Source organism: Dendrobates tinctorius, unplaced genomic scaffold, assembly GCF_039654945.1.
Source record: "Dendrobates tinctorius isolate UK_male_01 unplaced genomic scaffold, ASM3965494v1 ptg000046l, whole genome shotgun sequence".
Classification (NCBI taxonomy): domain Eukaryota; kingdom Metazoa; phylum Chordata; class Amphibia; order Anura; family Dendrobatidae; genus Dendrobates; species Dendrobates tinctorius.
Genome location: NW_027361714.1, coordinates 32,274,346 through 32,290,870, shown reverse-complemented (window position 1 = coordinate 32,290,870; position 16,525 = coordinate 32,274,346). Strand labels below are relative to the sequence as shown.

At 44.4% G+C, this 16,525-nt stretch overlaps 2 protein-coding genes across 2 annotated transcripts; both read left to right on the top strand.

Moving 5' to 3' along the window:
* Positions 1–7,599: 7,599 nt before the first annotated feature.
* On the top strand, positions 7,600–9,405 carry LOC141089645 (general transcription factor II-I repeat domain-containing protein 2-like). Its single transcript, XM_073576133.1, has one exon. It carries the CDS (start codon positions 7,600–7,602, stop codon positions 9,403–9,405), a length of 1,806 nt encoding a protein of 601 aa, XP_073432234.1.
* A 3,585-nt stretch (positions 9,406–12,990) lies between these two features.
* LOC141089644 (general transcription factor II-I repeat domain-containing protein 2-like) lies at positions 12,991–14,796 on the top strand. The gene is made up of 2 exons (XM_073576132.1): positions 12,991–13,796; positions 13,917–14,796. Exons 1-2 carry the CDS (start codon positions 12,991–12,993, stop codon positions 14,794–14,796), a joined length of 1,686 nt encoding a protein of 561 aa, XP_073432233.1.
* Positions 14,797–16,525: the final 1,729 nt, after the last annotated feature.

The window sequence follows — 16,525 nt, the reverse complement described above, 5'->3', positions numbered from 1 at the left end:
AGAGCCAAAATTTGAGCTCGATCAAACGACGTTAACCCGTGCCGCTCGTCGCTCAAAGTTTGAAAAAAATCCAAATTGAGGTATTTTAAGATTTAGGTATTTTGCATAGTCTGTTAGACTATAAAGAATGTGACAACAACATTGCAGAAATAGCCCTGACCAAATTTTCGAACCATTTGTGGTATTTGAATGCAGAGTTGGTGGGATTATCGTTTTTTGATCCCACCATTACAGACAATGAAAAGTTGTTAACCCCTTACCTACAATTGACGTAATATTCCGTCCATGTGACCATGGACCTAATTACCATGGACGGAATATTACGTCACCATGATCAGCGGCGCCCACGTGGTGAGCGCCGCTGATCGCGGCCGGGTGTCAGCTAATTATCATAGCTGACACCCGGCACAATGTGTCAGGGGCGGTCACGGACCGCCCCCGACACGTTAACCCCTTGCACACCGCGATCAAACGCGATCGCGGTGTACCGGGGGTTAAAGGGAAGCATCGGCAGGGAGGGGGCTCCCTCCGTGCTTCCCTGAGCCCCCCACAGCAGCGCAATGTGCAGCGCTGCTGCGGGGGGCTCCTTTCCTCCAGGCCCCCGAATCCAAGATGGCGACGGGGGCCTTCGGGGGTCTGAGGAAGCTGGCTTCCTCAGTGCCTGCAAAGCGCAGGCATGAGGAAGTCTGCAGCAATGCCTGTGACAGATTGCTGATCTGTCACAGTGATCTGTGATGTGACAGATCAGCGATCTGTCACAGGACAGTGATGTCCCACCTGGGACAAGGTAATAAAGTAAAAAAAAAAAAAAAAAAGTGTTAAAAATAATTAAAAAAAAAATCGCTAAATAAATTAGTAAAAAAAAAAAAATATTCCCCAATAAATCCATTTTTTCAAAATAAAAAAAAACAAAAACAATAAAAGTACACATATTTGGTATCGCCGCGTCCGTAATGACCTGCCCTATAAAACTGTCCCATTAGTTAACCCCTTTAGCGAACCCCTTAAAAAATAAAAATAAAAAACGAAGCAAAAAATAATAATGATTTATTATCATACCACCGAACAAAAAGTGCAATAACGCGCGATCAAAAAGACACATATAAATATCTATGGTACCGCTGAAAACGTCATCTTGTCCCGCAAAAAACGAGCCACAATACAGCGTCATCTGCAAAAAAATAAAAAAGTTATAGCTCGCAGAATAAAGCGATACAAAAATAATTATTTTTTATATAAAATTGTTTTCATTGCAAAAAACCGACAAAACATAAAAAAACGACCTAAATGAGGTATCGCTGTAAGCGTACTGACCCGAAGAATAAAACCGCTTTATCAATTTTACCACACACGGAACGGTGTAAACGCACCCCCCCAAAAGAAATTCATGAAATGCTGGTTTTTGTTCATTCTGCGTCCCAAAAATCGGAATAAAAAGCGATCAAAAAATGTCACGTGCCCGAAAATGGTACCAATAAAAACTTCAACTCGTCCCGCAAAAAATAAGACCTCACATGACTCGGTGGGTCAAAATACGGAAAAATTATAGCTCTCAATATGTGGTGATGCAAAAACTATTTTTACAATAAAAAGCGTCTTTTAGCGTGCGACAGACGCCAAACAAAAAAACCGCCATAAATAGTAAATCAAACCCCCCATTATCACCCCCTTAGTTAGGGAAAAATAATAAAACTAAAAGAAAATGTATTTATTTCCATTTTCCCGCTAGGGTTAGGGTTAGGGTTAGGGTTAGGGCTAGGGCTAGGGTTAGGGTTAGGGTTAGGGCTAGGGTTAGGGCTAGGGTTAGGGCTAGGGCTCAGATTAGGGTTAGGGGTGTGTTGAGGTTAGGGTTGGAGTTATAATTGGGGGGTTTCCACTGTTTGGGCACATCAGGTGCGCTCCAAAGGCAACATGGCGTCTGATCTCAATTCCAGCCAATTCTGCGTTGAAAAAGTCAAATGGTGCTCCTTCCCTTCCAAGCTCTGCCATGCACCCAAACAGTGTTTTACCCCCACATGTAGGGTATCAGCCTACTCAGAACAAATTACAAAACAACTTTTGGGGTCCAATTTCTCCTGTTACCCTTAGGAAAATAAAAAATTGGGGGCAAAAATATAATTTTGCGGAAAAAAATGTTTTTTTTATTTTCACGCCCAGGCGTTATAAACTTCTGTGAAGCACTTGGGGGTTCAAAGTGCTCTCCACACATCTAGATAAGCTCCGTGGGGGGTCTAGTTTCCAAAATGGGGTCACTTGTGGGGAGTTTCAATAGTTTAGGTACATCAGGGGCTCTCCAAATGCACATGACACCCGCAGACCAATCCATCAAAGTCTGCATTCCAAAACGTCACTACTTCCCTTCCGAGCCCCGACGTGTGCCCATACAGTAGTTTTCTCCCACATATGAGGTATCAGCGTACTCAGGCCAAATTGGACAACAACTTTTGGGGTCCAATTTCTCCTGTTACCCTTGGGAAAATAAAAAAATTGGGGACTAAAAGATGATGTTTGTTGAAAAAATACGATATTTTTATTTTCACGCCCGGTCGTTATAAACTTCTGTGAAGCACTGGGGGGTTCAAAGTGCTCACCACACATCTAGATAAGTTCATTAGGGGGTCTAGTTTCCAAAATGGGGTCACTTGTGGGGAGTTTCCACTGTTTAGGTACATCAGGGGCTCTCCAAAAGCAACATGACACCCGCAGACCATGCCATCAAAGTCTGCATTCCAAAACGTCACTACTTCCCTTCCGAGCCCGGATGTGTGCCCATACAGTAGTTTTCTCCCACATATGAGGTATCAGCGTACTAGGACAAATTGGACAACAACTTTTGGGGTCCAATTTCTCCTGTTACCCTTGGGAAAATAAAAAAATTGGGGACTAATTGATCATGTTTGTGGAAAAAATACGATTTTTTTATTTTCATGCCTGGGCATTATAAACTTCTGTGAAGCCCTTGGGGGTTCAAAGTGCTCACCACACATCTAGATAAGTTCCTCAGGGGGTCTAGTTTCCAAAATGGGATCATTTGTGGGGTTTTTTTACTGTTTAGGTACATTAGGGGCTCTCCAAAGGCAACATGACACCCACAGACCATTCCATCAAAGTCTGCATTCCAAAACGTCACTACTTCCCTTCCGAGCCCTGACGTGTGTCCATACAGTAGTTTTCTCCCACATATGGGGTGTCAGCGTACTCAGGACAAATTGGACAACAACTTTTGGGGTCCAATTTTTCCTGTTACCCTTGGGAAAATAAAAAAATGAGGACTAAAAGATGATGTTTGTGGAAAAAATACGATTTTTTTATTTTCACGCCCGGACGTTATAATCTTCAGTGAAGCACTGGGGGGTTCAAAGTGCTCACCACACATCTAGATAAGTTCCTTGGGGGGTCTAGTTTCCAAAATGGTGTCATTTGTGGGGGGTTTCTACTGTTTTGGTACATCAGGGACTTTCCTAACGCGACATGGTGTCCGATCTCAATTCCAGCCAAAAACGTCAAATGGCGCTGCTTCCCTTCCGAGCTCTGCCATGCGCCCAAATAGTGGTTTACCCCCACATGTGGGGTATCAGCGTACTCAGGATAAATTGCACAATATCTTTTAGGGTCCTGTTACTTTTGGAAAAATAAGAATTGAGGGTGAAAAGATCATTTTTGTGGAAAAAATATGATTTTTTAATTGTACTGCTGTACGTTATAAACTTCAGTGAAGCACTGGGGGGTTCAAAGTGCTCACCACACATCTAGATAAGTTCCTTGGGGGGTCTAGTTTCCAAAATGGTGTCATTTGTGGGGGGTTTCTAGTGTTTTGGTACATCAGGGGTTTTCCAATCGCGACATGGTGTCCGATCTCAATTCTAGCCAAAAACGTCAAATGGCGCTGTTTCCCTTCCGAGCTCTGCTATGCGCCCAAATATTCATTTACACCCACATATGGAGTATTAGTGTACTCAGGACAAATTGCACAATAACTTTTAGGGTCCTGTTACCCTTGGAAAAATAAAAATTGGGGGTGAAAAGATCATTTTTGTGGAAAAAATATGATTTTTTAATTGTACCGCTGTACGTTATAAACTTCTGTGAAGCCCTTGTGGGTTCAAAGTTCTCACCACATATCTAGATAAGTTCCTTGGGGGGTCTAGTTTCCAAAATGGGGTCACTTGGGGGGTTTCCACTGTTTAGGTACATCAGGGGCTCTCCAAACCCGGCATGGCGTCCGATCTGAATTCCAGCCAATTTTGCATTGAAAAAGTCAAACGGCGCTCCTTCCCTACTGAGGTCTGCCATGCGCCGAAACAGTGGTTCCCCCCCACATATCAGGTATCAGCGTACTCAGGACAAATTGCACAATAACTTTTGCAGTCCAATTTCTCCTGTTACCCTTGGTAAAATAAAGAAAATTGAACCTGAAGTATTTTTTTTGTGAAAAAAAGTTAAATGTTCATTTTTTTTTAATATTCAAAAAATTCCTGTGACGCACCTAAAGGGTTAATAAACTTCTTGAATGTGGTTTTAAGCACCTTAAGGGGTGCATTTTTTAGAATGGTGTCACTTTTGGGTATTTTCTATCATATAGACCCCTCAAAGTGGCTTCAAATGTGAAGTGGTCCCTAAAAATAAAATGGTGTTGCAAAAATGAGAAATCGCTGGTCAATTTTTAACCCTTATAACTTCCTAACAAAAAAAAATTTTGGTTCCAAAATTGTGCTCATGTAAAGTAAACATGTGGGAAATGTTATGTATTAAGTTTTTTATGTGCCGTATCGCTGTGATTTAAGGGCATAAAAATTCAAAGTTGGAAAATTGCGAAATTTTCAAAATTTTCGCCAAATTTCCGTTTTTTTCACAAATAAACGCAAGTTATTTGAATGCAATTTTACCATTAACATGAAGTACAATATGTCACGAGAAAACAATGTCAGAATCACCGGGATCCATGGAAGCGTTCCAGAGTTATGACCTCATAAAGGGACAGTGGTCAGAATTGTAAAAATTGGCCCGGTAGTTAACGTGCAAACCACCCTTGGTAGTGAAGGGGTTAATGGCTAATAAATTGCTCAGTAGCACAGATGAACCATCAAAGCACGCTAACCTACATGAGTTGATAATTTTACATAGTTATCTAATCTATTCTAGAGCTTTTGTTAAAGTAGTTTTTGAAACGTCAGAATATAATGCTCGGCATTTGCTTACAACTTGCAGGACATATTGCTTTTGTTCTTCATCTTTTGTCAGAAGGTCGTTAAAGTCGGTTACTTCCTACCTCTTTTAATTTTTCTTTCCTAACTTTTGGATTTACAACCCTAGCGTGCTCTGATGGTTCATTGGATCAATTTGGATTTTTTCAAACTTTGAGCGACGAGCGGCACGGGTTAACGTCGTTTGATCGAGCTCAAATTTTGGCTATCTCAATATCTGGAAAGGGGAATCGTTTTGTGGGGTCCAGACGGACAAAAGTCCGACATTGATTTTTTGCGGTCACCCTAGTGCACACTGTTGTTCAAGCTGCTTTTTTCAAAGCACTCCAACTTTTATTATTTTGTCCGGGTGAGTTACTGAGCATTCATTTTTTCACACATGGTATAGCGGTGTACGCTCCTCACACACTACCGTGTACCGCAGGGGTCCTCAAACTACGGCCCGCTGGCCGCATGCGGCCCTCCAAAGACTTTTATCCGGCCCCCCGCCAGGCCGACTTTGAGCTCATGAACTGCACTGCAGTTCAGTGCCGGCGGGCCGTGTAATTGCAGGCGGGACGAGGCGCCGAGGAAAGGCGTTGCGCAGCCCTCCCGCAGCACAGTGCACAGAGACGACGTGATTGTCATCACGCCGCCTGCGTGGTCTGATGATGTCACGCCGCCTGGGCCTGTGCCGGAAGAAGACGGAGACGAGCGGGCGCCTCTTCAGAGCAGTGCGGGGACATAGGTGAGTACTTTTTTTTTTTTTTTTTTAATGCCGGGTCCTATTGGGGACATTGTTCTGCCTAGTGGGGACCTGTGCTACCCAGTGGGGACATTTTCCTGCCTAATGGGGACATTGTTCTGCCTAATGGGGACCTGTGCTACCTATTGGGGATATTTTCCTGCCTAGTGGGGACATTGTTCTGCCTAATGGGGACCTGTGCTACCTATTGGGGACATTTTTCTGCCTAGTGGGGACATTGTTCTGCCTAATGGGGACCTATGCTACCTATTGGGGACATTTTTCTGCCTAGTGGGGACATTGTTCTGCCTAATGGGGACCTGTGCTACCTATTGGGGATATTTTCCTGCCTAGTGGGGACATTGTTCTGCCTAATGGGGACCTGTGCTACCTATTGGGGACATTTTTCTGCCTAGTGGGGACATTGTTCTGCCTAATGGGGACCTGTGCTACCTATTGGGGACATTTTTCTGCCTAGTGGGGACATTGTTCTGCCTAATGGGGACCTGTGCTACCTATTGGGGATATTTTCCTGCCTAGTGGGGACATTGTTCTGCCTAATGGGGACCTGTGCTACCTATTGGGGACATTTTTCTGCCTAGTGGGGGCATTGTTCTGCCTAATGGGGACCTGTGCTACCTATTGGGGACATTTTTCTGCCTAGTGGGGACATTGTTCTGCCTAATGGGGACCTGTGCTACCTATTGGGGATATTTTCCTGCCTAGTGGGGACATTGTTCTGCCTAATGGGGACCTGTGCTACCTATTGGGGACATTTTTCTGCCTAGTGGGGACATTGTTCTGCCTAATGGGGACCTGTGCTACCTATTGGGGATATTTTCCTGCCTAGTGGGGACATTGTTCTGCCTAATGGGGACCTGTGCTACCTATTGGGGACATTTTTCTGCCTAGTGGGGACATTGTTCTGCCTAATGGGGACCTGTGCTACCTATTGGGGACATTTTTCTGCCTAGTGGGGACATTGTTCTGCCTAATGGGGACCTGTGCTACCTATTGGGGATATTTTCCTGCCTAGTGGGGACATTGTTCTGTCTAATGGGGACCTGTGCTACCTATTGGGGACATTTACCTGCCTATTGGGGACCTGTGCTGCCTATTGGGGACTACTATGCTGCCTATGGGGGACTACTATGCTGCCTATGGGGGATTATGCTGCCTATGGGGGATTATGCTGCCTATGGGGGACTACTATGCTGCTTATGGGGGATTATGCTGCCTATGGGGGACTACTATGCTGCTTATGGGGGATTATGCTGCCTATGGGGGACTACTATGCTGCTTATGGGGGATTATGCTGCCTATGGGGGACTACTATGCTGCTTATGGGGGATTATGCTGCCTATGGGGGACTACTATGCTGCTTATGGGGGATTATGCTGCCTATGGGGGACTACTATGCTGCTTATGGGGGATTATTCTGCCTATGGGGGACTACTATGCTGCCTATGGGGGATTATGCTGCCTATTGGGGACATTTACCTGTCTATTGGGGACTGGCAAGGCTGCATTGATAGGCACTGATGACATTGCAATGATGGGCAGTGCAGTCTGTATGTCTCTGTGTGGGTAATTTTATTTCTGGTGTAGTTTTTGTAGAGCTGTATATATATTGGTATTTTACTAATAGCGATTTTGAATCTCTAGGAAACAATGACATCGAGAAAGAGAAAAATTGACTCGGAGTGTAGGATATTCAAGGAACAGTGGACTTATGATTACTTTTTCATGCAGTACAAGGAAAGAGCTGTGTGTTTGATATGCCAGAATATAGTGTCTGTGTTCAAAGAATACAATTTGCGTCGACACTATCAAACTCAACATAAAGATAAATATGATTGTTTGGTTGGAGAAGTGAGAAAAGATCAAATATTAAAACTAAAAAATACATTGACAACTCAGCAAAATACGTTTGTGAAGCAGAAGCAGCTAAATATTTCATCACTGCGAGCAAGTTTTCAAGTTGCCAAGCTAATAGCGTGCACTGGCAGACCATTCGTGGAGGGAGAATTTGTTAAAGAATGCCTTCTTTCTGTAGCCAAAGAGATGTGTCCAGAGAAGGTCGATTTATTTAGTACAGTGAGTCTTTCAGGACCTACAATTACACGAAGGATTGAAGAAACGGGAGACAATTTGCATCAGCATTTGCAAAACTCCGCAAAAAAACTTTCCTATTTTTCCTTGGCACTCGACGAAAGTAATGATATTCGTGATTCTGCACAACTTCTAATTTTTATTCATGGGACGAATGATTATTTTGAAGTCACAGAAGAGCTTGCTGCACTGCAAAGCATCAAAGGAACAACTACAGGAGAGGATATCTATGAAAAGGTTTGCCAAACTGTGAATGGTTTGGAGCTGGACTGGGCTAAACTAGCCAGTGTGACAACTGATGGTGCTCCTAGCATGGTGGGGTCTAAGAAAGGAGTAATTGCTCGCATTAACCAAGAGATGGACAAGTATAACCATTCTCATCCAATAGCCATACACTGCTTAATCCACCAACAGGCGCTGTGTAGTAAATCACTGAAGTGGGACTCTGTTATGAAAATTGTGGTATCTTGTGTTAACTTCATTAGAGCTAATGCATTAAACCACAGACAATTTCAGGAATTTCTGTCTGAGCTAAATGTTGGCTATGAAGATGTTCTGTACCACACAGAAGTCCGTTGGCTGAGTCGAGGGAGAGTTTTGAAACGTTTCTATGACTTGCTTCCACAGATTACAGAATTTCTGCTTTCAAAAAACAAAGAAATACCAGAGCTCAATGATGCAGAATGGAAATGGCACCTTGCCTTTCTGACAGATGTAACAGAGTTACTTAACAGTTTCAATGTGCAACTTCAAGGAAAGGGGAAGCTCATCTGTGATATGCAATCACATGTGAAAGCATTTGAAGTAAAATTAGGCCTCCTCATCAAACAAGTGAAGGAGGAAAATTTCTGCCATCTCCCCACAACTCAAAATCTGTTAGCGCAAAAACCACTGGTTGCATTCCCAAACAAAACATGTGTGGATTCACTGGAAATCTTACTAAAGCAATTCGAATTTAGATTTAAAGAGCTTCATCTCCATGGACAGGACATACAGCTTTTCCGTAACCCATTTTCTATTGACATTGAAAATGTGGATACAGTTTACCAAATGGAACTGGCTGAACTACAGAATTGTGACTCTCTGAAAGACGCATTCAAGTCAAGCAGCCTTCCTAATTTCTATGCATCTCTCCCCTCTGAGACATATCCTAATCTCAGGAAGCATGCACTCAAAATGGCAACCATCTTTGGCAGCACTTATGTCTGTGAACAGACTTTTTCCAGAATGAAACACCTGAAATCTCCTACCAGATCTAGACTAACTGATGAACACTTGCATCACTTGTTACGACTAGCAGTGACAAATATGGAACCGGACATTGACCATCTCATTAGCCAGAAGCAGGCCCACAGTTCCCATTGAAATATTGGTAAGTTTGTTGATTTAACACTTGTTCTTCACTTTAAAAATTGTATTTGTTCTTGTTTTGTTTCTTTTTTCTTCTGAATAAGATATGTGCAGTGTGCATAGGGCAGGCCATAGGAATTTGTTCATAGTTTTTTTTTAAAACTATATTCCGGCCCTCCAATGGTCTGAGGGACCGTGAACTGGCCCCCTGTTTAAAAAGTTTGAGGACCCCTGGTGTACCGGCTGGTATCAAGGACAAATAGAAGCTATCTGTGTCTGACTCTGGAAAAAAAGCCGAGGAGTTTTCTGTTTTTCCAGACCTACACCTTAGAGTGCTGTCCACTTTTCAAACAGTTTCGTATATCTGCTGTTTGATTACGATCAAAACTAGACAGCGAGTGTCAGTCCCTATACAAATAGATGGAGATTGACAATTTTCCATACAGACTGTCACGATGACCAGTCCTGTGTGACACGACCCGCAGGCCGGTAACTGAAACTACAAGATGCGGCATGTGATACTGTCCTGTGTGACATGGCCCGCAGGCCGGTAACTAAAACAACAAGACACAGGGAAAGGGGAAACAGTTACAAAGGTGAGCCCTGCGATAGGGAGAGGGGACGTGGAGACCTCCTGCACTCCCCTGAGTCAGTGTCCCTAACGCTCCTAACGTTCCCTATGCCGGTTCCGCACCAGGCGCCGATCTGGAACCTGTCGCCCTAGCACACCTTACACCTATCCCTTGCTAGGGAGCTGGGTGGCGCAGGCACTGGCCCCACCACTGTACTAATACACACTAAGGAAAAACACAAACAGGGAAACACCACTTAGCTTTACTCTGTTGCTCTTGCTCCTGGCAACAGAGTCCACCACCAGAATACAGCTCTCCTCCTGAATAGCTGCAACCAAGCTCTGTCAGAGCTACAAGGAAATCCCCTCTGACTCCTTCCTCACCAGGGCTAAGACAGTGCTGCAAGGAACGCTCTCCAGGTCCTTCCTTCACCAAGGATGGTTGAAATGAACACTATCACCAACACTGATTACAACACCTGTGACTCTTTTATAGCAGAGGCAGAGCAATCACACCTGCATTATAATCATGAGCACTAACTAAAGAAACCAGAGTGCAATGACACTCACCACCACTGGGGGCAAATTTAGAACAAAAGACACCACAGTGCAATAATCCTAATGGCCCCTGGGGGCAAAAACCAAACTAAAGCACAGCTTAAGAAAAAAAAAAAGGTTACCTGTGCTTTTTATCAGTACCTCTTTTAATTTTTCTTTCCTAACTTTTGGATTTACAACCCTAGCGTGCTCTGATGGTTCATTGGATCAATTTGGATTTTTTCAAACTTTGAGCGACGAGCGGCACGGGTTAACGTCGTTTGATCGAGCTCAAATTTTGGCTATCTCAATATCTGGAAAGGGGAATCGTTTTGTGGGGTCCAGACGGACAAAAGTCCGACATTGATTTTTTGCGGTCACCCTAGTGCACACTGTTGTTCAAGCTGCTTTTTTCAAAGCACTCCAACTTTTATTATTTTGTCCGGGTGAGTTACTGAGCATTCATTTTTTCACACATGGTATAGCGGTGTACGCTCCTCACACACTACCGTGTACCGCAGGGGTCCTCAAACTACGGCCCGCTGGCCGCATGCGGCCCTCCAAAGACTTTTATCCGGCCCCCCGCCAGGCCGACTTTGAGCTCATGAACTGCACTGCAGTTCAGTGCCGGCGGGCCGTGTAATTGCAGGCGGGACGAGGCGCCGAGGAAAGGAGTTGCGCAGCCCTCCCGCAGCACAGTGCACAGAGACGACGTGATTGTCATCACGCCGCCTGCGCGGTCTGATGATGTCACGCCGCCTGGGCCTGTGCCGGAAGAAGACGGAGACGAGCGGGCGCCTCTTCAGAGCAGTGCGGGGACATAGGTGAGTACTTTTTTTTTTTTTTTTTTAATGCCGGGTCCTATTGGGGACATTGTTCTGCCTAGTGGGGACCTGTGCTACCTAGTGGGGACATTTTCCTGCCTAATGGGGACATTGTTCTGCCTAATGGGGACCTGTGCTACCTATTGGGGATATTTTCCTGCCTAGTGGGGACATTGTTCTGCCTAATGGGGACCTGTGCTACCTATTGGGGACATTTTTCTGCCTAGTGGGGACATTGTTCTGCCTAATGGGGACCTATGCTACCTATTGGGGACATTTTTCTGCCTAGTGGGGACATTGTTCTGCCTAATGGGGACCTGTGCTACCTATTGGGGATATTTTCCTGCCTAGTGGGGACATTGTTCTGCCTAATGGGGACCTGTGCTACCTATTGGGGATATTTTTCTGCCTAGTGGGGACATTGTTCTGCCTAATGGGGACCTGTGCTACCTATTGGGGACATTTTTCTGCCTAGTGGGGACATTGTTCTGCCTAATGGGGACCTGTGCTACCTATTGGGGATATTTTCCTGCCTAGTGGGGACATTGTTCTGCCTAATGGGGACCTGTGCTACCTATTGGGGACATTTTTCTGCCTAGTGGGGACATTGTTCTGCCTAATGGGGACCTGTGCTACCTATTGGGGACATTTTTCTGCCTAGTGGGGACATTGTTCTGCCTAATGGGGACCTGTGCTACCTATTGGGGATATTTTCCTGCCTAGTGGGGACATTGTTCTGCCTAATGGGGACCTGTGCTACCTATTGGGGACATTTTTCTGCCTAGTGGGGACATTGTTCTGCCTAATGGGGACCTGTGCTACCTATTGGGGATATTTTCCTGCCTAGTGGGGACATTGTTCTGCCTAATGGGGACCTGTGCTACCTATTGGGGACATTTTTCTGCCTAGTGGGGACATTGTTCTGCCTAATGGGGACCTGTGCTACCTATTGGGGACATTTTTCTGCCTAGTGGGGACATTGTTCTGCCTAATGGGGACCTGTGCTACCTATTGGGGATATTTTCCTGCCTAGTGGGGACATTGTTCTGCCTAATGGGGACCTGTGCTACCTATTGGGGACATTTACCTGCCTATTGGGGACCTGTGCTGCCTATTGGGGACTACTATGCTGCCTATGGGGGACTACTATGCTGCCTATGGGGGATTATGCTGCCTATGGGGGATTATGCTGCCTATGGGGGACTACTATGCTGCTTATGGGGGATTATGCTGCCTATGGGGGACTACTATGCTGCTTATGGGGGATTATGCTGCCTATGGGGGACTACTATGCTGCTTATGGGGGATTATGCTGCCTATGGGGGACTACTATGCTGCTTATGGGGGATTATGCTGCCTATGGGGGACTACTATGCTGCTTATGGGGGATTATGCTGCCTATGGGGGACTACTATGCTGCTTATGGGGGATTATTCTGCCTATGGGGGACTACTATGCTGCCTATGGGGGATTATGCTGCCTATTGGGGACATTTACCTGTCTATTGGGGACTGGCAAGGCTGCATTGATAGGCACTGATGACATTGCAATGATGGGCAGTGCAGTCTGTATGTCTCTGTGTGGGTAATTTTATTTCTGGTGTAGTTTTTGTAGAGCTGTATATATATTGGTATTTTACTAATAGCGATTTTGAATCTCTAGGAAACAATGACATCGAGAAAGAGAAAAATTGACTCGGAGTGTAGGATATTCAAGGAACAGTGGACTTATGATTACTTTTTCATGCAGTACAAGGAAAGAGCTGTGTGTTTGATATGCCAGAATATAGTGTCTGTGTTCAAAGAATACAATTTGCGTCGACACTATCAAACTCAACATAAAGATAAATATGATTGTTTGGTTGGAGAAGTGAGAAAAGATCAAATATTAAAACTAAAAAATACATTGACAACTCAGCAAAATACGTTTGTGAAGCAGAAGCAGCTAAATATTTCATCACTGCGAGCAAGTTTTCAAGTTGCCAAGCTAATAGCGTGCACTGGCAGACCATTCGTGGAGGGAGAATTTGTTAAAGAATGCCTTCTTTCTGTAGCCAAAGAGATGTGTCCAGAGAAGGTCGATTTATTTAGTACAGTGAGTCTTTCAGGACCTACAATTACACGAAGGATTGAAGAAACGGGAGACAATTTGCATCAGCATTTGCAAAACTCCGCAAAAAAACTTTCCTATTTTTCCTTGGCACTCGACGAAAGTAATGATATTCGTGATTCTGCACAACTTCTAATTTTTATTCATGGGACGAATGATTATTTTGAAGTCACAGAAGAGCTTGCTGCACTGCAAAGCATCAAAGGAACAACTACAGGAGAGGACATCTATGAAAAGGTTTGCCAAACTGTGAATGGTTTGGAGCTGGACTGGGCTAAACTAGCCAGTGTGACAACTGATGGTGCTCCTAGCATGGTGGGGTCTAAGAAAGGAGTAATTGCTCGCATTAACCAAGAGATGGACAAGTATAACCATTCTCATCCAATAGCCATACACTGATTAATCCACCAACAGGCGCTGTGTAGTAAATCACTGAAGTGGGACTCTGTTATGAAAATTGTGGTATCTTGTGTTAACTTCATTAGAGCTAATGCATTAAACCACAGACAATTTCAGGAATTTCTGTCTGAGCTAAATGTTGGCTATGAAGATGTTCTGTACCACACAGAAGTCCGTTGGCTGAGTCGAGGGAGAGTTTTGAAACGTTTCTATGACTTGCTTCCACAGATTACAGAATTTCTGCTTTCAAAAAACAAAGAAATACCAGAGCTCAATGATGCAGAATGGAAATGGCACCTTGCCTTTCTGACAGATGTAACAGAGTTACTTAACAGTTTCAATGTGCAACTTCAAGGAAAGGGGAAGCTCATCTGTGATATGCAATCACATGTGAAAGCATTTGAAGTAAAATTAGGCCTCCTCATCAAACAAGTGAAGGAGGAAAATTTCTGCCATCTCCCCACAACTCAAAATCTGTTAGCGCAAAAACCACTGGTTGCATTCCCAAACAAAACATGTGTGGATTCACTGGAAATCTTACTAAAGCAATTCGAATTTAGATTTAAAGAGCTTCATCTCCATGGACAGGACATACAGCTTTTCCGTAACCCATTTTCTATTGACATTGAAAATGTGGATACAGTTTACCAAATGGAACTGGCTGAACTACAGAATTGTGACTCTCTGAAAGACGCATTCAAGTCAAGCAGCCTTCCTAATTTCTATGCATCTCTCCCCTCTGAGACATATCCTAATCTCAGGAAGCATGCACTCAAAATGGCAACCATCTTTGGCAGCACTTATGTCTGTGAACAGACTTTTTCCAGAATGAAACACCTGAAATCTCCTACCAGATCTAGACTAACTGATGAACACTTGCATCACTTGTTACGACTAGCAGTGACAAATATGGAACCGGACATTGACCATCTCATTAGCCAGAAGCAGGCCCACAGTTCCCATTGAAATATTGGTAAGTTTGTTGATTTAACACTTGTTCTTCACTTTAAAAATTGTATTTGTTCTTGTTTTGTTTCTTTTTTCTTCTGAATAAGATATGTGCAGTGTGCATAGGGCAGGCCATAGGAATTTGTTCATAGTTTTTTTTTAAAACTATATTCCGGCCCTCCAATGGTCTGAGGGACCGTGAACTGGCCCCCTGTTTAAAAAGTTTGAGGACCCCTGGTGTACCGGCTGGTATCAAGGACAAATAGAAGCTATCTGTGTCTGACTCTGGAAAAAAAGCCGAGGAGTTTTCTGTTTTTCCAGACCTACACCTTAGAGTGCTGTCCACTTTTCAAACAGTTTCGTATATCTGCTGTTTGATTACGATCAAAACTAGACAGCGAGTGTCAGTCCCTATACAAATAGATGGAGATTGACAATTTTCCATACAGACTGTCACGATGACCAGTCCTGTGTGACACGACCCGCAGGCCGGTAACTGAAACTACAAGATGCGGCATGTGATACTGTCCTGTGTGACATGGCCCGCAGGCCGGTAACTAAAACAACAAGACACAGGGAAAGGGGAAACAGTTACAAAGGTGAGCCCTGCGATAGGGAGAGGGGACGTGGAGACCTCCTGCACTCCCCTGAGTCAGTGTCCCTAACGCTCCTAACGTTCCCTATGCCGGTTCCGCACCAGGCGCCGATCTGGAACCTGTCGCCCTAGCACACCTTACACCTATCCCTTGCTAGGGAGCTGGGTGGCGCAGGCACTGGCCCCACCACTGTACTAATACACACTAAGGAAAAACACAAACAGGGAAACACCACTTAGCTTTACTCTGTTGCTCTTGCTCCTGGCAACAGAGTCCACCACCAGAATACAGCTCTCCTCCTGAATAGCTGCAACCAAGCTCTGTCAGAGCTACAAGGAAATCCCCTCTGACTCCTTCCTCACCAGGGCTAAGACAGTGCTGCAAGGAACGCTCTCCAGGTCCTTCCTTCACCAAGGATGGTTGAAATGAACACTATCACCAACACTGATTACAACACCTGTGACTCTTTTATAGCAGAGGCAGAGCAATCACACCTGCATTATAATCATGAGCACTAACTAAAGAAACCAGAGTGCAATGACACTCACCACCACTGGGGGCAAATTTAGAACAAAAGACACCACAGTGCAATAATCCTAATGGCCCCTGGGGGCAAAAACCAAACTAAAGCACAGCTTAAGAAAAAAAAAGGTTACCTGTGCTTTTTATCAGTCCTAATCCAGCATGGATCATGACACAGACACCGTATAGAGCTGTCCAATTCTCAAACAGTATTGTATATCTGCCATTCGCATTACAGTCACATCTATACAGAGTCAGCGTGTGTGTGTGACACTCGGTAAATACATATATGGAGATTGTTATTTACACAAAATACGTATACAGCTGTACACTTCTGATACAGTTCCGTATATCTGCTTGTTGGATTACAGTCCAATACATACTGTGAGAGTGTCTGTGGCTAACAAAATATATACATAGATTTAATTTTTTTAATACACCTTACACAGCTGGACGCTCATACAGTACCATCTCTCTGCTGGTATTTTTGGTACATTTCCCCAAACATGAGGAAGTATGGTGGAAGAGTCCACGGACGTCGGCAGGGGGGCGCAGCTGGTACTGATGGTGGTGCTGCATCGGCTGGTTCTGGCAAAAGCACAATAGCTGCTAAGGCAGGAGATGTTGAG

Excerpts from the sequence above, each read along its gene's own strand:
- LOC141089645 (XM_073576133.1), top strand. The coding sequence starts at position 7,600 with ATGACATCGAGAAAGAGAAAAATTGACTCGGAGTGTAGGATATTCAAG.
- LOC141089644 (XM_073576132.1), top strand. The coding sequence starts at position 12,991 with ATGACATCGAGAAAGAGAAAAATTGACTCGGAGTGTAGGATATTCAAG. Across the intron at positions 13,797-13,916 it reads ATTAACCAAGAGATGGACAA|AGCTAATGCATTAAACCACA; the intron begins GTATAACCATTC and ends TAACTTCATTAG.